General features: G+C 58.0%; 2 protein-coding genes across 4 annotated transcripts in view; one reads left to right on the top strand and one right to left on the bottom strand.

The window, feature by feature from the left end:
• Positions 1-417: 417 nt before the first annotated feature.
• NAT8L (N-acetyltransferase 8 like) lies at positions 418-7,180 on the top strand. 2 transcript variants are annotated; one of them, XM_077876327.1, is made up of 4 exons: positions 418-890; positions 2,239-2,403; positions 4,541-4,603; positions 4,883-7,180. In XM_077876327.1, the coding sequence occupies exons 1-4, from the start codon at positions 515-517 to the stop codon at positions 5,248-5,250; spliced, it is 972 nt and encodes a 323-aa protein (XP_077732453.1). In that variant the 5' UTR covers positions 418-514; the 3' UTR covers positions 5,251-7,180. The 2 variants fall into 2 exon arrangements, with proteins under 2 accessions (XP_077732453.1, XP_077732457.1); XM_077876331.1 differs by lacking the exon at positions 4,541-4,603 and having other exon boundaries at positions 424-890.
• A 4,611-nt stretch (positions 7,181-11,791) lies between these two features.
• The window catches only part of POLN (DNA polymerase nu), a 156,408-nt gene continuing 140,327 nt past the window's right edge, over positions 11,792-27,872 (bottom strand). For both annotated transcript variants that reach the window (XM_077876322.1, XM_077876323.1), the window contains exons 21-26: positions 26,476-26,607; positions 21,770-21,880; positions 18,944-19,022; positions 14,524-14,591; positions 12,862-12,923; positions 11,792-12,166 (exon numbers count right to left, since the gene is read on the bottom strand). In XM_077876322.1, the coding sequence (XP_077732448.1) occupies positions 11,978-12,166; positions 12,862-12,923; positions 14,524-14,591; positions 18,944-19,022; positions 21,770-21,880; positions 26,476-26,607 (641 nt within the window). In that variant the 3' untranslated portion in view covers positions 11,792-11,977. The remainder of the gene's footprint in view (positions 12,167-12,861; positions 12,924-14,523; positions 14,592-18,943; positions 19,023-21,769; positions 21,881-26,475; positions 26,608-27,872) is intronic.

Genomic DNA, 27,872 nt, shown 5'->3' with positions numbered 1-27,872 from the left:
CGGGCAGGAGGCATCCCCTCCGGGCCGGGAACCTCGGTCGCCTCGCGGGGCTCTGCCGCTCCGTCGTGCCGGGGGCTGCCCGCGCCAGCCCCCGCCCAGGCGCACGCCCGCTGGCCGCCCGCACCCGCCGCCGCGCAGCGCCCAAGTGTGCCATCGGGCGGGCGCGGAGGCGGTGTTTGCTCCCACCCCCGAGATCACATGGTGACCCTCGGCAGCCAATGCAGTGGACGCTAGGACCCTGCGGGACCCCGGGCGCCGCGACTGCACCGGCGCCGCTGCATTATAAATACTTCTCCAAAATGCGGCGCAGCTCCCTGCGCGCGCCCCGGCCGCCCGCCGCCTCCGCCCCGCGCCCCTGAGCCGCCGCCGCCGCCGCCGCCGCCGCCGCCGCCGCCGCCGCCGCCGCTGCCGCCGCCGCCGCGGGTCCGAGGGCGCCGCGCCCTTGCCCTGGGCCCGGGCTGTGCCCGCCCGCAGCCCGGCCCGCGTCCCCGCGCTGCGCCGCCCGGCCGGGTGCATGCATTGTGGGCCTCCCGACATGGTCTGCGAGACGAAGATCGTGGCCGCCGAGGACCATGAGGCGCTGCCGGGGGCCAAGAAGGACGCGCTGCTCGCCGCCGCCGGCGCCATGTGGCCCCCGCTGCCAGCCGCGCCCGGGCCGGCCGCCGCGCCCCCCGCGCCCCCGCCCGCGCCGGGTCCCCAGCCCCGCGGCAGCGCGGGGGGCGCGGGCCCGCCGGGGGGGCGCGGCGTGTACATCCGCGAGTTCCGCGCGGCCGAGCAGGAGGCGGCGCGCCGCATCTTCTACGACGGCATCATGGAGCGCATCCCCAACACGGCCTTCCGAGGCCTGCGGCAGCACCCGCGCACGCAGCTGCTCTACGCCCTGCTGGCCGGTCAGTGCCCCCGCCTGCCGCAGTCCGCGCCCGCCCGCCCCGCCGGGCACCGACGCACCGGACGCCCGCAGCTCGCTCGCCCCGGCCGCGCTGCCCTGCTTGCCCAGGACTCAGCCCGGGAGGGGAGCGGGGCCCCTCCTGCCCCCCCTCCCCCGCCACCTCCCGACCCCCTTGCTCGCGCACCGACGCGCACCCGCACGCCACCGGCTTTCTGCGGCGGCCTGGGGCGAGGTGGCACCGGCGGTGGCATCCGGGCTCCCGGCCAAAGCGCGCCGGGCGGGGGCGTGGGAACGAGCGGGGCGGAGGGTGGGGGGCTGCGGGCGGGGGTCTGCGGGCGGGGGGAGGGCCGGTGTCCCCACCTGCGTTCCCTCTGCGTCCCCTTCTGCGCGGGCCCCGCCTCTGCGGCCCCTTCCCAGGTCATCGCGGGTGGGGGCGGGGTGGCGGCAGGTAGCGCCCGCTGCTGAGGCTCCGCGCCTGGCGCGTGTAACTATATATAATCCACGGGGCGGGGGAGGCTGCCTCGGAGGCTCCAAGTGCTAATTTATGAGGGGAAGACAGCCAGCTCCCCGGGGTGCCGGGGGAGGGTAAGCACCGACAAGGCAAAGCAAGGGGGCCGCGGGGGGCGGGCAGCCCCCGCAGGAACTTGGAGACCTTTGCCGGGGCCCCAGGAAGGTGGCTGTTCCCATTCCACAGATGAGGAGCTTGAGGCTGGGGGTTGTCAAGCTCCCAAGGTCATGCGGCGAAAGTGACTTTCACCGCAGGCGCCTCTGCCTCCTGGCTGCCTGGATGGATCTGGTAGCAATCTCCCGCTTGCCTCCGTCACTCCCCCTGCCCCATCCATAACCCTGAGGGCCTGGCCTTGGGAAGAAGGGGCCCCCTCCCACTCCCAGCGTTTACAAGGCTCAGACAGCCTGGAGGGCCTGTGTGAGCAGCTCCTTGGCTCCCCACCTCCCTGGAGCCACCGGGTGTATGCAAAGCTCCTTCCACAGCTGGGGGACCCCATGGGTGGTGGGCAGGAGCCACCCCTTCAAGGAGCCTGCCTGGGCCTGTTGCTGCTGCCCTCCAGGGGCACTGCTGTGCTCAGAACTTAGGGACATTGGGTCACCCAATAGCACTCCCTACTGTAGGAAGTTTGGCACTGGGGAGAAGAGGAAGGAGCTGGTAGGCTGACCCATGGCTCCCACTGGGAAGACAGCTGGGGCATAGTTGGTGTGGCCTTTCTCTGCACCCAGGTCCGACTGGCTCCTTTAGCCTGGAGCGACTGCGGCGGGGGGGGTGTCCCTGGTCCCTGACCCCAGGGGCTTCACCACCTGCTCACTGAGGCCACCTCTCCCACCTCTCCCTGCAGTGCTCTGTTTTGCCCTGACCCGCTCGCTGCTGCTGACGTGCCTGGTGCCAGCAGGGCTGCTGGGCCTGCGCTATTACTACAGCCGGAAGGTGGTCCTGGCCTACCTGGACTGCGCTCTGCACACGGACATGGCTGACATCGAGCAGTACTACATGAAGCCGCCGGGTGAGTCCCACATGTCCCCAGCCTTTTTCTGTCCCCACCCTTTGCTCCTCCTGCCCTCTCATGGCCCCCGCTCCAGGAGAACCCCCTAGCACCAAGCAGCTCAGGACAGACAGGCCCAGGGTGGGGCTTGGCTAGTGCCCCTGGTGACCTGAACCTCCTGAGGTCACTGAGGGCTTGGACATGGGTTGGGGGTACAGCAGGGGGGCAGGGACTGGGGTGCTGGGGCAAGGCCCCCGAGCATCCACCCAGACCCTAGACCTCCGGCTTGCTGTCCCAGTGCTCTGTGCTGCCGGCAGAAGGCCCTTGCTCTGAGTTTTTCTCATCTCTTGTTGGGCCTACTATGCTGGATTGTGGGTTGGGCTGCAGTGCCAGGGACCCATGTGGTAGGTGCAGAGGATCTCAGGTGGGAACAGGCTTTCGGTGGGGGTTACTGATGGCTAGAAGAGCAAGGCTGTTGAGCAAGGCCTTCACTTCTGCCTCTGGGCCACTTAGTGAGGCGGAGGGTCTCACCCAGCACCCCCCACCCCAGCCTTCCCGAGGAGGAGGGACTGGGTCTGGTCTGGAGGGGTCTGCAGCTCCCTGGGGGCTCTTCTCCACGCTGACCTGGGGCAGGCTGGATTCTGGGTCACAGGACCACATGGTTTGCTTTGGGTCCTGAGTCAGAGAAGGGAGCCTCTGTCTCCGCCCTCTGGGGTGTGAGGGTCTGGTGCTGGTGCTAGAGGGCTCCCAGGCTGAGGAGAGGGAGCGGTTGTGGGCTCCACAGTTGATGAGGGTGTAGGAGGAGCCTGGTGAGTGCCAGCAGTGGGCAGCTGGGACGAGAGAGGCAAGGCATCCCAGAGTAAGGGTGCCCTGCTTTGGCACAGCCAGTTCCCATGCCCACTGGCTCCATCCAGGCTGGCCCTGCCCTGCCCTGCCCCTGACTCCACCCCCATCCCTACCTCAGCAGCTGCCTGGCCAGCCTTTGGCACCTTGGGCTCTCCTTGACACTTTTCTAAGCTTGAATTCAGCTTATTGTCCTCCATGGGATCGTGGTGTCAGCCCAGCTCTGCCCAGGACAGGGGGAGCACAGGGGTAAGAGCCACCTAGCTGGCAGCCAGGTTCAGGCTGCAGGAGCAGAAGAGGGCTCAGGTGGGGAGTGTGCTGTGCTGTTGGTTCTGTTTTTTTGGGGCCACCGTCTCACCGTCTCCCTGGCTGTGAGTGTGGGGGCGCTGCTTGTCCTCCAGGGATGTCTGGCAGGTTGCAGGAAAGTGCCCCGGGGACAGGGAGGATGAACTGCACCGATGGTGCCATGATGCTCAGGGGATAGTCTGGCCAGGGTGTTGGGGGGATCCAGAAGCCCTGGATGGTGGGCAGGTCAGCTGGTGGAGGGTCCATCACCTGAGGGTCTGTCAGGGCAGCAGGTCCTCAGACGTTCCTGAGCCCTGGCGACATGTCACTTCTCAGGGTATGGCAGTGAAGGAGATGGGAGGCTCCCTTGGCACACAGATGGGCTGATGGGGGCCTACCCTTGGGGTGGGGTAGTGTGATGTCACTGGGCAAGGTCAGGCGCAGAATCTTTACGGGGGAGACCTGCCACTCAAGGAGAGAAGGTGGGGGTTGTTGGTGGCAGATATGGCCATGGGGGCTGGCGTGGCCACAGGCAGGGCGAGTGCAGATGGGGGTCCTCAGAGTGGTTACTCCTGTTGGCCAGCCCCTGCCTCCTTGGGCCTCTGGGTTGGCAGTCAACAGTGGAGAGCCGGCTCTCCTTGTGGCTCACGCCTGCAGACCTCCCTTCATATGTTTTCTCTCTCTCTTCTCTCATCCCCCTTTGCCCTGCTTTTCCTCTTTCTGCCTCTCATGGGGCTGTGATTGGTCCAGGTCGTGGGTGGGGATGGGATGGGATGGCTGGCCTGGCCACTGGGCTCCAGCCCAGGAGAGGCCAAGGTCAGTGGGAGGTATGTGGTGGTCCTGATCCAGGCAGGCCATGGGGCTCCCAGGCTCAGCAGTTCCTAGCATGGTTGACTGAGCCAGAGGCTTCTGAGATCTGAGGCCCCTGGGGACATGGCTCCCAGGCAGGTCCTGCTGCCCTGGCCCATCTTCGAGTTCCCATTGTAGGGGTCCTTCTGGAGGTAACCTCATGGCACCTACCTCTCTCCAGCATCCTGTTGTGGATACACGGGGACCACTGTGGTGGGCCCCAAGTGGCCGGGAGCCAGGCCAGGTAGGCTGCACCTGTGGCTAGTCCATGGCCATTCAAGCATTAGTTCTGGCGGTAACTGGGCAGAGGAGGGGTCTGTTTGGCTGAGGCCTGCCCAGCTCTTAGTCCCTGGGGGAGGGACTCTGGCCCCAGAGCTCCTCTCTGCCCAAGCTGAGGCCCAGGGCAGGGGCCGCTCTGGGGCTGCCATGGGCAGTGGGCAGGTTGGGCCTGGTGCCTTCTGCTCGGAGGGCTCTGGTGGGGCAGCTGTGTCATGCCGCAGCTCTGACTGCCTTGTCCCTGCAGGCTCCTGCTTCTGGGTGGCCGTGCTGGATGGCAACGTGGTGGGCATCGTGGCGGCGCGGGCCCACGAGGCAGACAACACAGTGGAGCTGCTGCGCATGTCCGTGGACTCGCGTTTCCGTGGCAAGGGCATCGCCAAGGCACTGGGCCGCAAGGTGCTGGAGTTCGCTCTGGTGCACAACTACTCTGCGGTGGTGTTGGGCACGACGGCCGTCAAGGTGGCCGCACACAAGCTCTACGAGTCGCTGGGCTTCAGACACATGGGCTCAAGTGACCACTACGTGCTGCCTGGCATGACCCTGTCGTTGGCTGAGCGCCTCTTCTTCCAGGTCCGCTACCACCGCTACCGCCTGCAGCTGCGCGAGGAGTGACCACTGCCCACCCGCCCGCCCACCTGCCGCCCTGGCCGCCCCATCCGCCTGTGCCCGCCTGCCCACCGCCCAGACCCGCTTTCAGACGCTCACCTTGGCGTTTGTGTTGGGTTTTTTCTTTTCAACATCACGCGGTTCTCTGGCTGGTTCTCCAGGGGGTGTGGGGCTGTTGCTCATCTGTGACACTTTGGGGGCTAGATTGTTTGCAGCCACGGCCCCTCGCCCTCCCCAGCCTGCTGGGGCTGCGTCCTGAAGAGTGACAGCATGGACCACCACGTGCCCACTCAGCTGCTCAGCCTGCTCGAGGGGCCTCTTACAGCCCAACGCCGTCGGGGCAGGCCTAGCCTGGCCCACCAAGCACAGAACCTCTGCACCACGGCCCCTGCCCAGCAGACCCCTGGCCGCCAGCCAGGCAATGGCTCAGCTGTCAGTCCCCAGGAGGTGTGGCCTGCTGGGCTGGCCAGCTACTGCCCCATGGGGCACCGAGCTGGCCATGGGCCCCGCTTTGCTCCGTGCATGCTGAGGACATGGCCTGGCTGCAGCATGCCGCATGCCCACAGCCTCCTGCCCTGCTGCCCTGCTCAGACTGGGCCTAGACTGGTGAGCACCCCCTGCCCGGCCTTGGAGCTAGCCTGAGCTAGAGCTAGCCCTGGCAGCCCACCTGCTCTCTGGAGGGCTTGCCTGTCTCTCACCATCCCTTGCTCTGCCCGGCCCAGCTTTGCTTTGACATTGAGTCATGTTTCTTTCCTTTTGGTCTCTGTCCCTCCTCTGCCCCGGCTTTGCTGATTGGCATCATCACCCAGGTGTGGTTCCCGTAGCAACCTGTTGCACAGCCTGGTCAGGGTCCTACAGGAGAGCAGAGGGGAGACAGTCATGCAGTCGCCTGTCCCCAGTGCCAGCTAGATGATGGTGGCCTCTCCCAGACCTCCCCGAGGACCACTCTGCCTAGCGGCTGATGGGCTCTGTCCTGTGAATCGTACTAAGCCAGGCCGCTGCCAACACCACTGAGCCCACAGCTTCTCCCAGCCTGAAACCGACCTATTTTTTAATAAGTTATTTAGACAGAATAGCACTCTGCATGACTTTAATTCTTGGGACAAAATGGTAGTTTATACCTTAACATACACACACATACACACATACCTGTGTGGTCTAGAATATGCACTATTTCTGGCCCAGTTTGGTGGGGGCGGGTGGCTGGGTGGGTGGAAGGTTTCAGATTTTGAGATCTGGAGGGAGACCCTGATTTAGCATTCTTTCCCCCAAAAGAGCATTCCTGGGTTGTGAGGAGGCTCTGGGGAGCCCTTATCCAGCCTTGACTTGTGCGACTGAGGCCAGGGGTGGCAGCAGATTCCCTGCTGCCTTTGGGAAGGATGAGTGCTGTCTACTTTGGCTTGGGGGTAGGGGTGGCCTGGCTGTGCCCCCAGCCTCTCCTTCCTGAGGTGGGAGGCAGCTGGCAGGTGTAGGGTGGCCTGGACAGTGGGGGGACAAGAGGGTTGGCAGTGCCCACAGGTCCAGCTTGGAGTCCTGGGCCCAGCTACAGTGGTAGGAAGGCCGTAAATGCCCACGGAGGCCCCTCTGTTTTGGGAGCTGGGAGGGAGGAGGATGGTGGACCATGGGTCTGGGTCCCACATACGGGATGCGGAGGGGATGTTCTTGAAAAGGCACTTGGGAAACGAGCAGATGAGTGAAATAAGCCCAGTTTGCCGAGGGGCCTTTTGTGCTGTCAGCAGTCGGGATATTTGCAGAACAGTGTATAGCCCCCACTCTCCCCTGTACATTTCTCCCTGGTGGCGTCCCGTCCCTGCTTGGGGACAGGAGTTTTGTAGACTGTACAGAAATCGGCACCCTATTTTCTTGCAGCTCTCAGATTTTGTTAATCTGGATTATACAGACAGACGTAAAGTGTTTTAGCAAAATGGAAAACAAACAGTTGTGCCTTTTTCCTCTTTTTGTTTGGTTTGGTTTCGGCTCGGGGCGGCCTTAGTCGGTGTGGGGACTGCGGGGGCTGTGGCTGGTCTGAGGCCTGGCTGGGCAGGAGGGGCAGGTAGGGGCTGCGCGGGGTCAGCACAGTGGGCTGTGTCTTGTCAGTGGTAGCTTGGGGACACCACCGGCTTCTGTTGATCCTGTGCCTTTGGAGCCCCTGGTCCCTGGTGTGGGGACACATGGGTGGGGGCCGTTTGAGCCCACTGGGGGTGTGGCAGAGCCTGGGGCTCCGGAGTGGCCAGTGTCTGCTGGACATGGACCAAAGCATGTCACCAGGGCTGCTCCCCGGGATGTATGGCCCTCTCCTGTCCTCCTGGGGTCCATGTAGGGTATGGGCTGGGTGGGCTGCAGCATCTCCCCCAGTTGGATGGCTGGACTAGTGACAGAGGGTAGTGACACTGGCTGGATTCTGCACCTTTCTTTACTGCCCTTTTGTTGCTGCCAAGACTTAGGAGAGAGGCCAGGAGGGGTGTGACAGGGTGGCCATGTGTCTGGAGCCCTGCTGCCCCACCACTGAAGTGGCCAGGGACTCTTGTGTGCTCACCAGCCGGGTGTACCCTGTACGTGGGACAGGGCCCTTGCCTGGCTGGTGTGCAGCTATACGGGCCCCTGAGGATCACAGGGGAGCAGATCTCCCATCCTTCCCCTGGGCCAGAGGCTGGCACACCAGTGGGAGATGCCCATCCCTGGCTGGGCATGTCCCTCTAGCCTGGGAGCTAACTCCTCCACAAACGTGCACTGACATGTGAATTTTATACATTTGTAGAAATTCTGACGTTACTACTTCTACCTCTGTGAAGCACCCCTGGGGTTCTGCTCAGTGATGTGTCTGGGCAGCTCCCTGCATTGTCAGGCCCTGGGACCCGACCCCTCTCTGCTGGCCTCCTGGGCTGCCCCTGGTGGCTGCGGCCAAGGCCCAGGGAAAGCCAGCCCCCAGGCATGCTCAGGAGATAGGGCTCCCAGGACTTTTGGAAGCCTCTAGTTTTGGCCTGGAAATCAGGAGATGGAGTGTTCCGGAGCGTCTTCATTAGATGAGCCTGGAACGCAAACCCAATGGGCAGCTCCTGGCAGTGGGACACAGGGCAGCTGAGGGTTCTAGCACCTCCGGATGGTCCAGTGCCACCAGAGTCCTAGCATGTGGCTGGTGGGTTGTCCCTGAGACAGCTCCCAATGCCCAGGTATGGGGTCTGCAGAGAGCTGGTCCCTGAGGGTGGTGGTCAGAGCGAGTTGTCTGCGTGTACAGAGCCATATGAGGCCCATGGTGACTGCTCACCTTTCACCTGGACCCATGTCTAGCCTGGCCTCCTGTTGCTGCCCTTGGATGGATGGGGCAGAGAGATGGGGCCAGCCTGCCTCCAGAAAGTGGAGGGTTGGCCCTGGGAGAAGGCTTGAGTTAGGAGTCCCTACAAGTGGGCTGAGGCCACGAGGTCCCTGGGCAGCTCTCATCCTGCCCTGAGCATCCTTCCTCTGAGAAGGCCCTAAGAGGGTCCAGGCTGGGGGATGCCCCTCAGAGGGCTTCCTTGGGAGTCTTAAGTGCTTGGGAGGCTCTTTGGGCCCCAAGGAGTCATGCTGGTAGGTGAATGCTGGCCCCTGCCTGCCCCTGCCTGCCCTGGCGGTGGCTGGCATATGTGGCCTTGAGCCTTGGCCCTTGCTGAGCCGGGGCCAGGGCCGAGCAGCATCCAGGCAGCTACCCTCCTGTCAGTGTCCAGGGACTGGCTGGACGGTGGCCTCTGAGCCTGAGGGGAGGCCCACCGCCCCTCCCCAGCCAGGTGGGTGGCACTGGTCTGTGTGTGAAGCTGCTTCTGTGAGTCTGTCTTGGCCTCGGCCTGCACTCCCGTGCTGGTGGTCCTGCAGCTGAGGCTTTTGGGGCTTGTGTTCTGGGCTGGCTGCGGGGCAGGTCCTGGAATGCTTGCTCTCTGGTGCCGATGATGTGTGTCCAACGGTGGTGTGAGTGGGGCAGCCCAGGGCCTGGGGAGGAGGAGGAGGAGCCCCAACCTGCCATTGTTGGATGCATTTTTCTTTTAACAGCAATAATTAGCCATTTTGAGGAAGGGGTGTGTTTGTGTGTGTGCCTGCCTATGTGTGTGCACACACGTGTATGTATGTGTGTCTATGTGTGTACGCTGCCCATGCACATGTGTACACACACACATGCACGTGCACACACACACCTGTGCCTGTGTGCACACACATGTAAGTGCGTGGTGACAGGGGGGAACCTGGTGGCCGAAGACCTCCTGCTCCAGCCCGGAGAGGCCGGCCCTAAGCCCCATGCCAAGATGCAGGGTCCTTGTGGGCGGCCTCATCCCAGGCCTGCCCCCGGCCTCAGAAGACCTCGAACATAAGGCCACCTCCTCTGTCTGGGGGACGGGGCTGTGAGACCCAGGGAGCCTCCGCCTGGGTCTCTGGGTGTGTAGGAGGACGGCAGGGGTGGATGCTCAGAGGCAGAGTCTCCTTGGTTAGGCTGTTTGACCACGGCTGCTGTGGATGCTGTCTCCGGGCGAGCAGAGCCCAGATTGGTGGCCGGTGTCACTTCTGTGGCTCACTGTTTATGAACCCACAACCATGGCAATGGTCCTGAGACCCTAGGATGTGCCGAAACAGCCCTGGAAAGGGCCCCGCAGGGGCGAGGGAGATGGGCTGCAGGGCCAGGGGTTGGGTGGGGTCCCAGGCATCCTGTGGGGTGTGAGCAGCGGGAGGGTGGGGGTGCTGTGGCCCTTCTACCTGCACGGCCCCCAGTGCTGCTGTTTTTCAATAAAACCAGAGTTGACAGAACTGGGCTCCTGTACTTTCTTGAAGCGCCCCCCTCCTGGAACTTGGCCAGGAAGAGCAGCTTTCCTGGAGATGCTGGATTCTTTGGGGGCTGGGGCAGGTGCTGGGGTGACCTGTGTCGCTGAGGCTGCTGTCCCCATGCTGGCTGCTCTGGCTGGGGCCCCACCGCAGGCTGGGGCCCCACCTGTCCACTTGGCACCTCTGAGGGGTAGGGTGAAGTGTGGGGCCCCACAATGGCATCAGTCCTACCTCCTTCCTGGTGTCTGTAAGGGGGGAGGAGGACATGGGTCCAGTCTGAGGAGTCGGGTGAAGGGGCAGCTTGGGGACAGTGAGGTGCCTACGTCCAGCCCTGGACAGCTCACTGCAGAGGGCCTTCCTTTCATGGGAGGAATGGCCTCGGCTCCTCCTGTCCCTTTCCAGGATTGGCCCCCCTGCCGCAGGGAGGGCTTTGGGCAGGCTCCAGAATTCGCTAAGTTGAAACCAGTGTCTGCGGTCTGGAAGCCTGAGGAACCAGCTTTTGGGGGGGGCAGCACGCTCTGACCCTCCCTGGCCTGGGGGGCACAAGGTGTATTCAGACATCAGCCTGAGGCCAATCATTTCTTTCGAGTGAGACACTGTGTGAAGCCCAGCCTGAGGTGACAGCATGAAGACAGGCTATGCACATAGGGACAGGACACACAACACACACCTGCAGCTGGCCCAGCAGCAGTTCTCCACCAGCGCTCCAGATTCTGGAATGTTCTATTATACCGTGGTCAGGCCTGGCCAGTATAAGGTCAGATCCTTGTACACCTCATGAAAACAATGACAATATCTTAAAGCCATGAGAAAAGTTGGCCTGAGCACGGTAAACTGACTGCCAACATCACCCAGAAAAGCAGGCTCAGCAAAGGCGGTGATGAGTAGAACCATCACTGTGGACATGGGTGGGCGCCTCTGGCATGTGTGGACCCAGGGCTGCATCTGGGCACCTGTTGGTATCCCACTTGGAGGGTGCACCTAGCACCCAGACAGGGAAGCAAGAGGGAGGGGAGACCCTGGGGGTGCCAGGATGGCCTGGACAGGACCCTCTTGGCAGGGGTGGGAACAGGGAGGCAGCAGAACGGAGGTGCAGTCCCACCTGGTGCACTTACTACCCAAGTGGGCTTGTACAGTGCTGTGAGCTTTCTGTGCCTCTGTTTCCCCACGGTGCAAGTGGGGACCATGGTGGCCCTCACAGTGGGCTGTGACGTTGTCGAGGTGCATGGTCTGGGCTCTTGGCACTGGGGTTCTGAGAGAACCACTTTGAGAGGAGAGTCAGGGGGGCTGGCTGGCTTCCAGGGACTGGTCGCTGGCTGGCCAGGAGGCTAGTGCACAGGCAGGGGGGCCCCAATGAAGATGCAAACACCGGCACACAGGCACCCCTGGCCTTGGGAGGCTTCGGCTGTGAGCACAGACCCAATGCCTGCCCTGCTGTGTGCTCTCTGAAGCTCACCGCTGCCATGGGGGTGGGGAGGCTGGGACGAAGGGGCAGGACCTCAGAAGCTCAGGGAGCCAGTGGGGAGGGCCTCCAGGCTGCTGGCAGCTCCTTGGGCACCCACGAAGGAACTCACCCACTGGAGGAACCCACCGCAGTCTCCAGGGTGGCAGGGCTGGGAGCGCCTGCTCTGGGCCAGGTCGGGCCACTCCTGTTTCAGGCGCTCCGTCCTGGCTCTGGTTGAGTGGATCAGAGAGCCATGGACGTGGCATCTCCTACCGCGGGAAGAATTCATTTGGACAGAAACTCGGCTGGCTTTGAATAAGGCTTTTACTGCAAGGGACAAGCCAGGGGGTGGATGTGGCCCTCTCTACGTCCTGCTTTGGCGGGGGTGTGGTGGGGAGGTGGGGAGGTGGGGAGCCAGTAAGTACAAAGCTCCCAGTGCTGACCTTGGGGAAGGCCACACAATGGGCTGGTGGAAACCAGTTCTCTTCCTCCCACTGTTGCCTGGGGCTACAGACAAAATGAAGGCGAAAAATGCGCGCACCACCGGGGGTAGGTGCTGACAAGGGGGCTGGCGGTGGCTGGGTGGTTGCTTGGAGACTCAGTGAGAGGTGGACTGGGCCAAGGGCCTGGGACCTTCTGCAGCGGCACCAGGTGTCCCCACGAGGGGCCGGCACTCAGGCTCACCTTCAGGGGCACCTGTGGGCAGCAGCCCAGGTGAGTCCCAGGCCCTAGCTAGCCCTTCCTGGCCCTCCCCGGCCCACCTGCAGGCGGACTTGTGCCCACAATGCCCAGACAGCCACCTTGCCCACAGCACACTGCCATGGATGGATGCACACATGCTCTGGCAGTGACAGGCAGACGGGCTCACCCCACATCTGCCCCGAGTCATAATACCTCAACCTTGGCTGAGCACCACACCTGACCTGCCAGGGCCTCTGCGCCAGGGAGCAGGCCTGCCGGGGCTGGGACAGGCAGAGTGCCTGACCTGTGCTTGCCACCTCAGGGCCCTGCTCCCTAGGGGGTCAGCAGGTTCTGATCCAAAAAGGGGTCAGAAGGGGACCTGGAGAGCCCTCCCAGGGACCCTAGCCCTGAGCAGGACCTTGCCAAGGCCCCTGGCCCAGGCTCAACAGCTCTCTCTTGACAGGGAGGATGGACGCTGCCTGCCACCTGCGGGACTACAGGTGGGGTGGGGACTGCAGGGCCTGCGGGGCCTGCAGGGACCCTAGGGCAGGTAGGGGAGGGCAGCAGTCTGGGGGCTCCAGGGCTGTAGGCAGTCTGGAGCCATGCCCTGCATCCCCACTTTCCTGCCCCTTGGGAGATGGACTCTCCTCCCCCTTCTGGGTGGCTCTAGCTGGGAGTGGCCAACTTGGAGAAGCCCCTTCCTCTCTCACCTGCAGCTGTAGCCCCAAGGCCCGCACGTATTGCAGGGACTCCATGGTGCCCCTGACAAGAGCTGGAACAAAGATAAAGGAGGGAGAGGCATAGGCCTGAGCCACCTGGGCAGAGGTGGGGCCACAGGAATGCCCTGCCCTGGTCTCCCTGCTCCCGAGTTATCTTTCGAGTCCACAGGATCAGCTGCATTGCTGGGTGTGCAGCCCCCACATTACTCTGGAGCTGGTTCCATCTCCCACTGGCCACATCCTTAGCACAGGCCTGAAGGCAACTTAACTGCACCAACCATGGTTCCCGGGGAGCAAGTTTCTCTGCTGCCAGCGGGGCCTTGGTCAGGTGGGGCTGGGGGTGGGCGCCATGCTAGGGCTTCCAGCTCTGTCCAGAGGTTCTGGGGCTGGGAAAAGGAGGGAGCACAGGGCCACCCTGGCTGGAGCAGCCGGGGCAGGAGGACCCACGCTCCCCACCACAGTCCTCATATATTTGGGGACTCGCATGTCAGGGTAAAGCCCGGAAGGGGAGCTCTGTGGTACCAGTGGGTTGATCCTGCTATGTGGCCTCAGTCACCATGGGACAGTTGTTCTTGAGCCCTAAGAAAAGGGCAGCCTGGGTAGGGGAGGGGTCAGCTGGTTCCATGTTTCTCAGACTTTGCTCTGAACTCTTTTGCCCTTTGATCAATAAATATTTTATTCTATCCTATTAAGTTATCTGCAATGCTCAATACAAAGATTGTGACAGATGCCATGAACGGGTGGGTGCTGCCTTGTTCTCCCCTCTCTGGTTTCAGAGTGAGCTAGCCAATGCCCTGGGGAATGGGTCTCCAGGTGCCTAGAGTGGGACACAGCTACCCTAGGGCCATACACCTGAGCAACACGGTCTCGTTTCCTTCTCTGTGCTGTGCAGAGAGCAGCAGCAGAAGGCCAGAAATCTGGTGCAGAGGCTGTGGTGTAGGGTTGTAGGGTCACTGGAAGGGCTGCATGGCCCCCAGCCCCTCTGGCCTGATGTGTGGACCAGGAGCCCTGCAGAGGGGCCATGGTCATGCTGGGGAGCTTCAGGGGTGTCCAGGTGCTTCTAAAGGGCAGAAGGCAGGACCTCGCTGCCCCTCACTCTACTGGACAAATACCTGCTGTGAAGGGAACCACTCCACCCGAGGATGGAATTGCCTCTGTAGGATAGAGTCCTCTCTATAGGATGGCAATCCCACTAAGGATGAAATCCTCATTTAGGATGGAGTCTCTCTATAGGTTAGAGTCCCTATTGTAGTATGGCATCCCTTCTGTAGGATGGGGTCCTCTCTGTAGGACGGAGTCCCCTCTGTAGAGTGGGGTCCTCTCTCTAGAATGGGGTCTTCTTTGTAGGATGGCAACCCCATATAGGTTGGAATCCCCTCTGTAGGATGGAGTCCTCACTCTAGGACCGAGGGCCATAAGGCCAGCAAGTCCAGAATGGGAGTCCCCATCATCTAGGAGCCCTGATACTGAGGCAGACCCCACAATGGAGCATTTGATGTCCCTGAGGGCTGCTGGCCAGGATAGGGCATGTCCACTCACTATGGGGCAGGGAAGTGGCCTTGAATTCCTGCAAGAGGCAGGCACCAGCCAGACACAGGGGACCCGCATTAGCCCTCCGTGAAATAAAAGCCGTTTTGTGCCACCCAGGCTCACCTGCAAACTCTGGAATCTGTGAATCTTCCACCTCAAATAGCAGCTCATCATGAATTTGGGCGACCAGCCTGGAAGACACAGTGGCGGAGGTAGTCACCCTGAGATGTGGTATCTGGGTTCCATGCTTTGCACAACAATGGGGACACATGGGGTGCCATAGAAGGTTGTGGCATAGGGTGCTCTAGAGGGTGTGCCTTGGTGGGGAGTGAGAAGATCCAAGAGGATCCCTGGTGCCTGGGGTCACCTGACTGTCACCAGGATAGTCTCATGAGAAGAGGGAAGCACAGGTTAGAAGTGACCCCAGCTCCCCTTGCCCCTGCCTTTGGCTCCCATCATAGGGGGCACCTGAACCCCCAGCCAGGTCTGGACATAAACTTCTTCCCAGAGTTGAGGCCACCGATCTTAGAAAGTGGCTGCTCGTGGGTCCTGGCAGGGAGGCCACCTACTATCTGGGTACCTTCCTGCAGCCCCTACCTAAGCAATGCTGCCCCTGAGACCTTCCTTTCCCCTCTCCAGCTTTGGGCCTAGGGGCTGAGCCCCATGGATTCCATCATAGGCCCTCCAATGGGTGACCCTTCATCTAAGACTCTTCAGGTAACCCTGGAGGATGGCTGTGGTAGATGAGGCCAGTTGTGGGAAGAGGTGTGAGGACAAGGTGCCAAGGGTCAGGGGTCTCTGGAGGGCTTAGGCTCCAGTAACAGGGGCTAGCAGGTGCAAATGTGTGCACAAGGAGGGAATGGTGCATGGGGGGACACCCCAGTAGCTCCATGTTGGCTGCACAGAACATGGCTGTAGTTGGATTGGCCGGCCCACACCAGACTTCATGTGTTCTGTCCAAGGTGGGATCTGGGTTGATTTTTGTGGTTATGGGCAGATGACGGCTGCCATGGACTGTGGCCATGGACCTGGTGCCAGCCCCTCTCTCAGGGCAGAGGAAGGTGGCTTGCTCTGTACACTCAGGGAGGTGAGGTATGGTGCAGGTGACCCACAGGAAGGATGCTAGACATCAGGGAGGGACCTGTGTGCTCTGCCCTCTGTGTGACTTGTCTCTGGGACTGGGCCTTCGAGGTCAGAGACCAGGTCTGATCCTTGTCATTTTGTAGGCACAGTGCATAAGGGAAGAGGTGGCAGGCAGACTTCCCTGTGTGGCAGAGCTGTGGGCTCAGGGCTGCCCAGGAGAGGTGTGGTAAGGCTCCCTGTGCAACAGCCACCTGGGCAGCAAGCCCAGGCTACAGAGAGGGAGTGGCTCTTCCAACTGCAGAGCAGAGATGAGCTCTGCTGCCACTTTCAGGGGACACATGGCCTGGCTGCAGAGCTTCACAGAGGTCCCGCCAACCCATTCCTCCTGTCCCTGCTAAGAGTGGATTTGCAGAACGCCCTGGTTGCCCTGGAAGTTGCTCCGTACTGCGCTCTGGAAGCCAGACCAGGCTGGTGGCACGGGCACCCGCTGTCTTCAACTGACTCCACAGCCTCTGGTGGGGTCTTCGTTTTCAAATGGGCAGAAACTCAGAAGAGGCCCTTGTAACTTCTTTCAGATTTAGCAGAATCCGTCTTCACACTTGAAATGACGCTGTGAATTCTGAGCCGCCAGTGTGGCAGCAACCTAAGAATAGGCCTGAGTTGTTAGTCACTTACACAGCACACAGAGTGCTCACTGCTGACTGCGACATTCCCTGACCTCGAACTGGGGCACAGACAGAAGAGGAGCAGAGACGCCCTGTGCGAATATCAGACCTGCTGTTTTGGGCAAGTGCGCTGTCCTCCGTTGATGCTCCTGTGAGGGGTGCTCCAGCAGAGGCCTCGGCACCTCGCCCCTGGCCTGGCTCTGCATCCTTCCTATTCCACTCCCTCCTGGCTTCAGGAGCAGGCCTGGGGCTGCCCTGCCCACTCACAGTGTCCAGGCTCATCCAGGCCGTTCCTCACTGTTTGGCTGAGTGGGGCCTCTTACCTTCCCTGGGCCCCCAGCACCTTCTCTGCTCTTTTCTGAGGTGGGAGATTGAGTGCTCCACAGTCATGAGCATGACCTGGCTGTACTGCAAGGTGGTTAGAGGTCAGACGGCTGCCCTAGTGGTGAGCAGATGATGTCATTTTCCACAGACCACCCCACATCTCCCCTGCTGTCCCTGTATCCAAGGGCAAAGGAGCAGGTAAGGGTCTTTAGGAGGCAGCCACTGTCCAGAGCAGGGAAACTGGGAGGCTCTCCTGGTTCTCTCGGTGACAGAGGCACAGCATGAGCAGAAGCTGCAGCTCTGCAGCTCGGGTGGAGGCCCAGCACCAGTCCAGCTCTGCATGGATTTGGACACATGTAAGGCTCTGAGCCTCAGGTTCCCCTTGTCTACACTCATGGGTTAGAGCCAACCATCTCTGAAGCTTCTTTCTAACTCTGACATGTTCTGGAACCTAGAAAGGCCTTTTCACAGAGGCCCCACGTTCTGAGAGACTGAGAGGGGAGCCTGCCTCGCCTGGCAGCAATGGCCCCTGAGTGCTGACCGTTCAGCCAAAGACTTGCTGGAAGCTCCCTGCCTTTTTGCTCTAGGCCTAGGGGCAGTGAGGGAGCCTGCCCTGTGGCACCAGCCCATGAGGGTACTTGGGGCCACTGGATGAGGCTGTCTGGGCACTTGTTCCCTTTGGACAACCATGAACCTCTGGTGATGCATTTTGTGCTCCTTCAGGCAGATAGATCCTCACACTTGGCTCATGGTGGCCGATTCTAAACTTGATCCTAAACTTCTCCTATTACCCCGGGAAGAACAGAGCAAGTATACTAAACACAGAGTAGGAAAGGCCCCAGTATTCCACACCAAACTGCTTTAGTTCTAAAACAGTACAACCTATTTGCTATGGAAAGCATTTCCCAAAGACAGTGAAGCCTGAAAGAGGGGCAGCTGGGTTGCCAAAGCCCCCGGGGCAGGAACTGTTTGTGTTCAGCTCTGGACTCTGTCATCTAAGAAGACCCCAAGTCCTCATGTATCAACTTCCTTTATCAATCCCACAAAACCCCAAAATGGATCAGACTTCTCTAGACATATGATATCACAGATATGGAACAACCATGCAGCTTTCGGTTCTGGCCAAGGTGATGAGGTAGCACAGGCTGCTCATGCCCCCTCCTAAATATACCCTACAGAAAGCACGCTCAGATGCTTGCCCCCCAAGGACTCTCCCTGGGCTGCTTCTCCCTGGTAGGCAGTAGGCCTAGGCGGTGCCTGGGGATAGTCCTCTCCCTACCCCTTTACTAGGATGACACCCAGTCTCCAGCAGGCCCTTTGTCCAGTGCGCTTTTCTGTACAAAACTGCTGGAATTGCCAAAAGAACACAGGCTCAAAAGTCAAAATGAACTTCTTTCAAAAAGAAATCCATGGAGAAGGTGCCAGGAAAGATGAAGGACCTCAGATAAACGAGGACATCGTGCCTTGAGAAGGTAGAACAGTATCGAAGCCAAGACGAAACTGTAACCTCAGATGGAGAAGGGTCCAGAAGGGCAAGTCACCTCCCCAGGTGACGTAGGTGCATGACCTCTCCCCGCCCCCAGGGTTACAAGCTGGAGAATCAGCTGCCTGATGCTGTCACCTGAGGAGGGCTCGCCTGCAGGGATAGGCCCACTGTGGCCTGCTGGAGACCACCCCAATATGGGCTGATCGTGTGTGGAACAGGGAGGAAGCCAGGCCTTCTGGGCTTTGAAACACTAACTCCTCTGGGATACTTCCAGATTAGCTGCCAGCAAGGGGTCCTGGACTTCTGGAGGAGAATGCACCCCCTGCCACCTGTACCAGTGCCAGGGCCTTGCATTGCTGCAGAGCTGGGCAGGATGTCACCAGCTACCTGGATGCTCAGGGTGTATGCCCCAGGGGGTATACCCCGAAACTGAGGCAGAGACAGAAATTGGAGAGAACTGTGACCCAGAGGCAGCCGTGGCTGAGCCCCATCTTTGAGATGCACCAGTACGCTGGCTCTGGGGGCAGGAACGGTGTCTCTATGTCCTGACTGAGGGTCTATGGGGTCTGCCCACCTCGGAGTGGGCAGCTGCATGGGAGGTCTGGCCTCCCCACATACACCTGGGGAGATGCATTTCTGCACCAGCTGAGGAGATGCATTTCTGCACCAGCTGAGGCCTCTAGGTGAATGGCCTGTTGCTATTGCAGCTGTGGTGAGTTGGCCCTTGGGCACTTTGCCCAGCCCAAGTTGGGAGGCAGGGGCTCTGCTGGGAGTGCTGAGAGGAGCTCAGGCTCAGGGGTCCCCACCGCTTGGGGTTCTGAGCTCGTCAGAATCAAGATCCATACATGGGAAGTGGCGGGTCTCTTTGTTCCTGGGAGGTGTGTGCACATGGGCCTGCCATGGTGTCAACTCCCACCCAAGCCCCGAGAACGGCAGGACCAGATGCTGGGTCAGGCCTGGGCAGGCTGGCCACTCACTCACTGACCTGGCTGTCAGGGTAGGGGAAGTGGCCACTGCCCTGAAGATGCGGATCATAGCCATCTTACAGAGGTCTGCGGCGGAGCCTGTGGGTACAGAAGTTTGATTTTCACGAATGATGTGAAGTCCAGGGCCCTGCAGCAGGGATTTGGCTAGTAGGATGGCCAGGTATGGTCAGTCAAGGCAGGCTGTCTTTTCTATGTTGTAGAACACAGGACCCCATGCCCTACAGGTTAAAACAACCCATCTACCATCTCATAGTTTCTGCAGAGCAAGAACCCAACCCGTGTGGCTGGGTCTTCTGCTCGGGGCCTCATAGCCTGAGATCTGTGGGCGACCCAACTATCCTCAATTGGAAGCCCAACTAGGGAAGACTCACTTCCAAGTGACCCCAGGTTGTTAGCAAGATTCATTTCCTCGCACTGACATGACTGAGGTTCCTGTGTTGTGGCTGACGCTAGCTGTAGGCTGCGCTCAGCTTCTGGAGGCTGTCCTCAGGTCCTTGCCATGGGCCCTCTGCCCCACATGCAGTTTGCTTCTTCATGGCCAGTTGAAGGGCACCTGCTGCGCTGGATCTCTGACCTCCAAACCTTCTTTCAAGGGCCCGCCTGATTAGGTCACATCCGCCCTGGGTAGTCTCCCTTTTAACTACAAATCCCCTTTTGCCACATGGCTTGACCTAACTATGGTAATGATATCATATCCACAGGTTCTGCCAACACTTGGGGCATGCACACAGGGTGCAGAATCTAGAATCCCACCCACCGCACCAGCTAAGAGTGACCAGGCATGGATGTGCACTCAGCCTTCCAGCTCAGTGGACTTTTGACTTCATTTTGCTCAGCTCCCCAGTGGATAGCTTGGGGCCATAATACATCCTCCTAGATTCTGGAAGGATAAATCACACCTGTCAGACATCTAATCATCCAGCTCTGCAAGGTGCTGGAGAGTGTAGGGACATGCCCAGTCCAGTACTGGGCACTCAGCAGGTGTCTTAATAAAGGGTTTCGGGGGATGCCTGGGTGGCTCAGCAGTTGAGCATCTGCCTTTGGCTCAGGGTGTGATCCTGGGGTCTGGGATCAAGTCCCACATCGGGCTCCCTGCAGGGAGCCTGCTTCTCCCTCTGCTTGTCTCTGCCTCTCTCTCTGTGTCTCTCATGAATGAATAAATAAAAAATCTTAAAAAAAAAGGGCTTTGATCATGGGAACGGACTGAAGTTAGGTCTCATTGGTGGTTTGAAATTGCTTTAGTTATCTGTGGTTCCCAAGGTTAACGAAGAAATGAAAGCTGTTAGTCTGTGGACTGGCCTTCCTCCACTGTGAGGCTAAGTATCCACGATAAGATATCCTTTTCCTAAGAGTGTAGCAGTGATGCTGGATGCGGAATTCTGGCCTCTGAGGCAGACCTGCTGGCGGTGAGGAGAGTCTCAATAGGGATGGGAATGTGCGCTGGGGTGGGAGGTTGGGAAAAGTGCAAAGGGCTGGAGAAACAAGAAGGGGGGTGTGGGGGAGAGAGGGAGTGCATGCCGGGGAGGCCCAGGGAGGTGGGCGTGTCATGGTACATCATGTTGGCTGATGTGTCAGAGGCAGAACTTTCTTTCGGGCACTGGCCACTGCTTGTCCCTGGCACCTAGTTCAGCTCACACAAGTTTTTAAGTTGATGGATGGCAAGTCACTTGCTCAGAGATACATGTGTGCAGGAGGCCGTATCCATGGTAGCTGGATTTCATGGCCAAGACTCCTAGTCAGCTTCTCACATGAAGGTATCTTGTGTGCAGTTCCCTCTGGAAGGGCTCTACCACAGCTTCAACATCACTTTGAGCATGCCTTGCACATGTCTCATGAACAGATACGTGGCCACGGCCTGACAACTGCCTCATCTGTGAAAACCCACCATCTCAGGATTTGGAGGGCTGGCACTGTCCTCTTGTCTAGGTGGTCACAGCGGGAGACTGGACTCAGGAAGACTCTATATTGAACCCAGATCCTAGCAATTGTCCTGCCAGCTGCTGCTGAGCCTCCTGTTGTCCCAGCAATGCCCAGAGGCTGAGTCCAAACTAGGTAGTGCTGCTGTGTCCCACTCTCTGCAGGATTTATGGGGACATGATCTCCATCCTGCCCTGATGCAGGCCACCTGCTCCACATCTCCCAGGGTCCCTGGCTGCCCTCCTGCCACAGAACACCCCTCTGGGGGCATGTGGTGGAATCTTGCCTTCAGGCCTCATGTCTGGGCCCTGGGTCCTCAGTTTCCAATCTATGACCTATGGGGTCACTGACAGGATGACACCTGACCACTGGGCTGCCTGGGGCCTTCCTGGAACAGCTCGTGGTACATGGAATGTGGAGCCTGTGATTATACTCTCCCTCTTCACCTCTGTGCTGTGGCTAGAGATTATGGAGAAGTCTTCACAATGAGGGGTGGACAACGTGCCATTACTCCTTCCACTGCCTGCTGCTGATGGCTGCATGACCTAGAAGGGCCTGCTGGGTCTGGCAGCCTTACTGCCAGGTCTTACTCTGCCAGACATGTGGGGCACAGCAGAGAGCCCGAGGCCAAGAGGCCAGGGACTAAGCCCTGCCCTAGTCCTGGCTACATCAACTCCTAAAGCCTCAGCTTCCTATTCGTAGAGCCAGGATAGTGGTGCTTGAGGGAAACATCATAAAGACCACCACGTGCTGAGCGCCAAGAGCTATTTCACTGGTGCTTCAGGCCTAACTGCCAGCGAGCCCAGGAATATCATCAGGATAATCTGCTGGGTGTCACTCAGCCCTGCAGCTGCTAAGAACCCAAGAAGCAAATGGACACAGCAGGCAGGGTAAAGGACTCTGTGTACCTTGCACCACGAAGTTCACCGCCTGCCGCTCTGCTTGTGCCCGGAGCTGCTGGTCTTGGTCATGGACCCTTGGCAGTGGTCTCCTCCTGCCCATGATGGATGCCACGTAGCCTGGGTCCCACATAGAAGAGGATATGAGGCAGGAATAACAGGCAGTGGGGTGCCCTGATGTTTCCATCCTCTGTGGACACAGCTTCCCTCTGGTTGGGCCCAGGGGCCCCAGCAGGACCCCCTCCTCACTGCAGCGCTGAGCTTTGCCCAGAGGCACCTTGGTCTGTCTCTGGGGCGAGTGGATTCTGTGGTGGGAAAGCTTGCCTGGTGGCTCTCCTTTCTGACTTCTGACAGAGGACGGGGAAGGTACTTTATAAAGGTTCTTAAAAGCCACCTGTGGAACTTGGGTACAGAAGTAATTCTGGACCATGAGGCATTTGGGATGGGGAGAAAGGCATTAATCCATATTCTACTTGAGGAGGCATTGATGGTCTATGCTAGGAGCCATATTCTCACACATGGGGGCAGATCCAAGTTTTGTGGGGCCTGAAGCTTCATAATTTTAAAGTTCTCTTTCTCTTTTTTTAAAGTAGGCTCCATGTTGGGGCACCTGGGTGGCTCAAATGGTGAAGCATCTGCCTTCAGCTCAGATCATGATCTCAGGGTCCTGGAATCAGTCCTGCATCAGGCTTCCTGCTCAGAGGAGTGTCTCTTTCCCTCTGCCCCTCTGACCTTCTTGTGCTCTCTCTCCCCTCTCTTCTCTCTCTCTCTCTCTCTGTCAAATAAATTAATAAAATCTTAAAGAAAAAAAAAGTAGGCTCCATGCCTAGCATGAACCTGACAGGGGGCTCGATCTCATGACCCTGAGATCATGATATTAGCCAAAACCAAGAGTTGGATGCTCAACAGACTGCTGCAAGGTCTTCCAGAAGAAAACAAGCAGAAACATGCTGTGTTCGTTGAGTATATTTCTGACAGTGAGGACCTGGGCTTTATTAGGTGTTGGTGAAATTAAATTCTCCACTCAGGATTTCACATGTTTGAGGATTGGAAGAATTTCCCACAAATGTTATAATTATCAAAATGACAATGTTTTGAGTACCCGTTGTATACCAGGCGGTAAGAGAAAGCCTAATAGTGACTGGCAGTGAGGACAGGGAGAGTCCATGCTTCTGCCTGAATATACTTCAGTCTCTGCCTCTTGGTGTGTCTAGTGATTTTGGGCTGGATGCTGGGTATTGTGTGTTTTATGTTGCTGAGCATTGGTTTAGAGTCTTTATTTCAAGAGTGTTTGTTGGACCCAAGTAATTGGCAGATCTGATGCTTTTGTTAGGGCAGGTTTAGAGTAGCCTTTAATTAGGGCTAGTTCAGACCTACTACTAGGGTGTGGTCCTTCTGGGGTCTCTCCTGACTGTCACAGATGTCCAATGAGGACTGTCCACTCTGGGAGTCAGAATGTGCACATGTCTAGCCCTGTACGGACTCTGGGATTGTCCCGCCTACTGCTCCATTCGGTGGAGCTCCGCCTCAGTGTGTGTGTCCTGGTGCTCAGACACAGAGGGAATCCTCTTAAGATGTGTGCAAAGCGCCCTCCACTCTGATACTCTGCCTCCCCAGTCATGAGGCCTGTCTCCTTAGCTTAGTGAGACCACCATCATTGGCTTGGTCTCCCCTCCTGCATGTGCTCCGGGGTGCTTGGAGGCTCTCAGGGATGAACCCAGTGTCTGAAAACAGCTGCTTCATCCATGCCCAGTTTTCTAGTTGTTTATTGTGGGAGGAGGGTCTGAGCTCAGGCCCAAAGTGGAAGCCCCTGGCTCCACACATTTCAAATCTTGCTTCTGCTCTACCCAGTGTTTGCAGGGCTGAGGTCAGAGTTCCTGATAACTCTGCGAGATGTCTCCCATCCCTCCCTTTCAAGTCACTATGCTCAGGAAGGGGGCCAGGGGATGGAAGGAATGCTTCTAGAAGTCATTCCTATGCCAGCATGGCCAGCATCCCTCAATCATTCAGGGAAAGAGTGATAAACCACAAAAATATCTGCACTGAAATCCAAATTAAATGAGTCACTGACTCGACTTCCCCTTAGCTGGATCCCAAACTGGCTGTGGTCACTCTGATGCCCCCTGGCATAGAAAGGAGGGGCTGGGGAGGAGGAGGCAGCCTCTCAGTCGATTGCAGTCAAAATGCCTTGCTTTTGCCAATTTTATAAAGGACCAGACGATATGCGCAGCTTGCAGGGCCTCTCCCCAGGGCCTTGGAAAGGACTCCGGACCTACCTATCATCAGCACCCTGATAGATCTACCTCGTGTGCCTGCTCCAGCCCCAGTAAGGTCAGGTATGCCCATGCGGAGAGCTGCCACCCACACCTGGGACCTGAGCCCTGCTCTAGCCAGCAGCTGATGCTGCCTCCTTGCTGTGTTCTCCATCCATCCCACCTCAGATGCTGGGCTGAGACCCTGACACTTCAGACTGCTCCCGGGGTACCGGCTCTGACTTTAGCTTCTCCTGCTAATCTATTTCCCATGCTCGAGGACCGATTTGTGCAAAAAAACCCCAGGCTCTTCCTGTGGCGTGGTGTGCCACACAGGGTGCAGGCCTGCTGGCCTTGTCTCTGGCCCTGTGCTTCCCCCAGCCACCTGCCCACCCCAGTGCTGCTCCAGGCTCTCCCGGCCTTTCACATGGTGGCCTAGAGGTCACCCCCAGTGAGGCTGGGGCTCATACTGCTCTCCAGGGACCTCCCTCTGCCACTCTCTGTACTGGCATCTTGTTGGCTTTTTTCACACTGAGAATCCCATCATTCTGATCCTGTCTGAATGTACTTGCTTACCCGGTCTTTCTGTCTGCTCTTGGATGGAATCACTGGCATCAACACAGTGCCTGAGCCTCAACAAATGTCTGTGGAAGATTTTAATGATCATTTGACGATTTCTTCAGTGTTTGCCCAGAAATGTAATAGCCAGGTTGCAGGGCATGCATACCTCGTGTGTGGCCCTTTGAGAGTTGAGTATGAGGTGGCAGGGAGGGTGCTGGCTTTGGGCCTAAGCTGCCTGGGGCAGGATCCTGGCCTGGTACTGCCTGTTAGCTGTGTGAATGTGAGAAGCTACTTAACTTCTTGGTGACTCATTTTCCTCATCTGTAAGATGGGTAAAGGGTACTACCCAGTTGTAGAACTGCAGTGAGGATTACATGAGTTACTTTATGGAAAGCCACTGAAATCGTGCCTGCACCTTCACAGTCCTCTGCCTATGGCAATCCTGACTCCATATACTCTCGTCAACACTGGGTTCTGTTGCTCTTCTGACATTTCAAAGTGGGCAGTATTTTATTTTCCCTTTGTTGAAGGTGCGGGTTGCAGCAGGTGGGGGCTCAGCCCCCAGGTCCAGGGAGCCTGTTAGATGCTTGCTGGGGATGGAAGCGGTTTGCTGGCTTTCTTTTGCAAGGGAGCTGGGCACTAAGTGTGTTCAGTGCCCACAGGGGCCCCATGTGGGGCTACTGCCTGGACACATGGTCAGGCCCAGGAGGAGCCTGTGGGAGGGCTGCCCAGGACTGCCAGTCCTCAGCAAGCCTGGCTCCTGAGGGACCCCAAGGGAGCACACCACAGCCATCAGGAGGGCTGGCCCACAGCTGTCCCTTCCATAAAGCCCGAGTGCCCCTCTGTACCTGTGGCTGGCTCCTTTCCCAAGGTCTGCTTCCTGAATTTCTGCTCCAGCTCATTTCTTTCCTTCCCACTTCTTCATTTCTCTGTGATGCTCTCTTCCAAATGTCTTGGGTTGAATACAACCAATTTATATTCACAAATTTCTTTCTTTCCTTTTAAAATCTACTTTTAAAGTATTCCATTTCTTCTACATGAAGTGTCAGTATGGAGATCCTCTCCCTGTCATTTATTTCTAAGATGTTTGTAATGTTCTTGTGACTTCTAATTCTAAGTCATTAAGGAGTGTGATACATTTTCAAGCAGGTGGACAGACGGATGGCCACACACTGAGGTATGAGCTACCTTTGCATCCCACTGTGGTCACATGACATGTTCTATTTGATAGTCTTTGAAATCTGTGACCAAATTGTGTTGAAATTTTGTAAACATACCATGTGCTTTTCATATGAGCATGTGTTCTCCACTTTTAGGTGAAAGAGTTTCTCTCTCTGCTTATCGAGCAATTTCTTTCTTTCTTTCTTTCTTTCTTTCTTTCTTTCTTTCTTTCTTTCTTTCTTTCTTGAAAGATGGTATAAATTTGGTTAACTAGAAACAAGCCAAATTTATTTATGTATTTTTAAAGATTTTATTTATTTATTTATTTATTTATTTATTTATTTATTTATTATTCATGAGAGACACAGAGAGAGGCAGAGACACAGGCAGAGGGAGAAGCAGTCTCCATGCAGGGAGCCTGATGTGGGACTCGATCCTGGGCTGAAGCTGCCCAGGATCCTGCCCTGAGCTGAAGGTAGATGCTCAACCGCTGAGCCACCCAGGCATCCCCCATCGAGCATTTTCTGACTCTGAGATTGCCTCAAGCTGATCCTACTCTGGACCCTTCTCACAATGGAGCCTTTGGTCCCATTTCACGCTCACCCAGTCCCCTCCCACATGCCCGCCAGTCCCCTCCCACATGCAGGCCACCCCCAAAGAAGCAGGGGCCAGGAGACCAGGTATGTAGTCAGCAGGGAGGGGAAGAGGGGACTGCAAAGGTTTTGGCTGCATCTGGCTCACCTGTCTGGTGACACTGGGCAATGGTTGTTTGGACAAAGTCCTTGATTTTCTTGTACTTCTGCAAAAAACTCTCCAAAAACTGGGCAGCTTCCTGTACAGTAACCCCAAGGCACACTGCAAGCCTCTCCTTCCCTATGTGGACAGAAACGCTCAAGATCAGAGGCAAGCCCTGGTCACACCTGTGGGGACCAGGAGAGCAAGCTGCCAGGCAGTGGCCACCACACACAGCAGTGGACCCTCGGAAGGGCCCTTGGGAGACCCTATGAGTCCAGGTCCCGGGGCACCACCCGTCTCTTCTGATTGGTCAGGATGGTGTTGGCTTAGGCTTTCCAGCTAAGTGCTCAGTGCTGCTCGGCCTAGACTGGTGCCTGATAAACATGTATTTACTCAGTGATGTTGGCTGAGTGCCCGGCAAGTACTGCTTATAAAGTCATGAGTGAGTAGCTCTACTGCCCCGTCCAGAGGGAGACCTGACCTGAGTGGAGGACATCAGGGAGAGGCACAGAGGAAAAGGGAAGGAAATATTCCATCACTAAATCATGAGAAAATGTACTTAGGAGCTCCCATCCTTGAAATTTTTATTTTGAGACAAACACTTCTGGTCCAGGCCACTATTTCTTTCCCAGAGGATGCAGGTATTCTTGTGAGACTGTTTACAGCAAGATCTGGTCAGGACAGAACCTCAGCTCCAGCACAGACTGCTGGGAGCAGGTGTTGAGGCCATGCTGACCTGGGTCACCCACTGGAAATTCTGTGTGGCCTTGGGGCAGTTTTGTGGCCTGCCGTCAGCCCCATTTCTTCACCTACAACTCACAAACACTAGTCCTTATCCCAGGAGCTGTTAAGGGGACATGTCTGAAGGAGCAGGATGGATGGGGCTCACAGATCCAATCTTCTCTGTGGCCAGGCCACTCTAGCCCTGGGCAGCTGATGCTTTCAGTGGTCGCACATCTTGGGGAAGCAAAGGGGCAGATGTCTGCTTCCACCGCTCGGCTAGGGAGAATGGTAAAGGCTGCAGTGGTGCTCTGTGCTCCCCAAAATCTCTCACAGCAGAGAGAGCTTGTGGAGCATCTGTCCTTGCTCTTGCCAAGCTTGCCTGACTGTCCCATGGCATTTGGACAGAAACAAACAAACAAAAAAACTCAATTTTCCCTATTAGGGCTTAATTAAGACCATGTGATAGCTTCATGAATACATTACACTGAAATAATCCATCTCTAATTCCTTCTTTCTGTGACTTTCTGATCAGTGCCCCTCTGCTACATCACTCTGGTGCAAAACTCCATCAGCTTTCAGAAAGGAATTGGATGATGGCTGGACACCTCCAGCAGGTCTGGCTCGCGGGAACCTGAGTCTCCTCAGCTAAATCCTTTCTCACATCTAATCTACTATTAATC

This window comes from Canis aureus, chromosome 2, assembly GCF_053574225.1.
Source record: "Canis aureus isolate CA01 chromosome 2, VMU_Caureus_v.1.0, whole genome shotgun sequence".
NCBI lineage: Eukaryota > Metazoa > Chordata > Mammalia > Carnivora > Canidae > Canis > Canis aureus.
Note: the sequence above shows the minus strand (reverse complement) of the source record. Positions and strands in the feature narration are given on the sequence as shown.

Coding starts and splice junctions, on each gene's coding strand:
- NAT8L (XM_077876327.1), top strand. CDS start 515: ATGCATTGTGGGCCTCCCGACATGGTCTGCGAGACGAAGATCGTGGCC. Junction 891..2,238: donor GCTCTACGCCCTGCTGGCCG/GTCAGTGCCCCC, acceptor CTCTCCCTGCAG/TGCTCTGTTTTGCCCTGACC. Junction 2,404..4,540: donor GTACTACATGAAGCCGCCGG/GTGAGTCCCACA, acceptor ACCTCTCTCCAG/CATCCTGTTGTGGATACACG.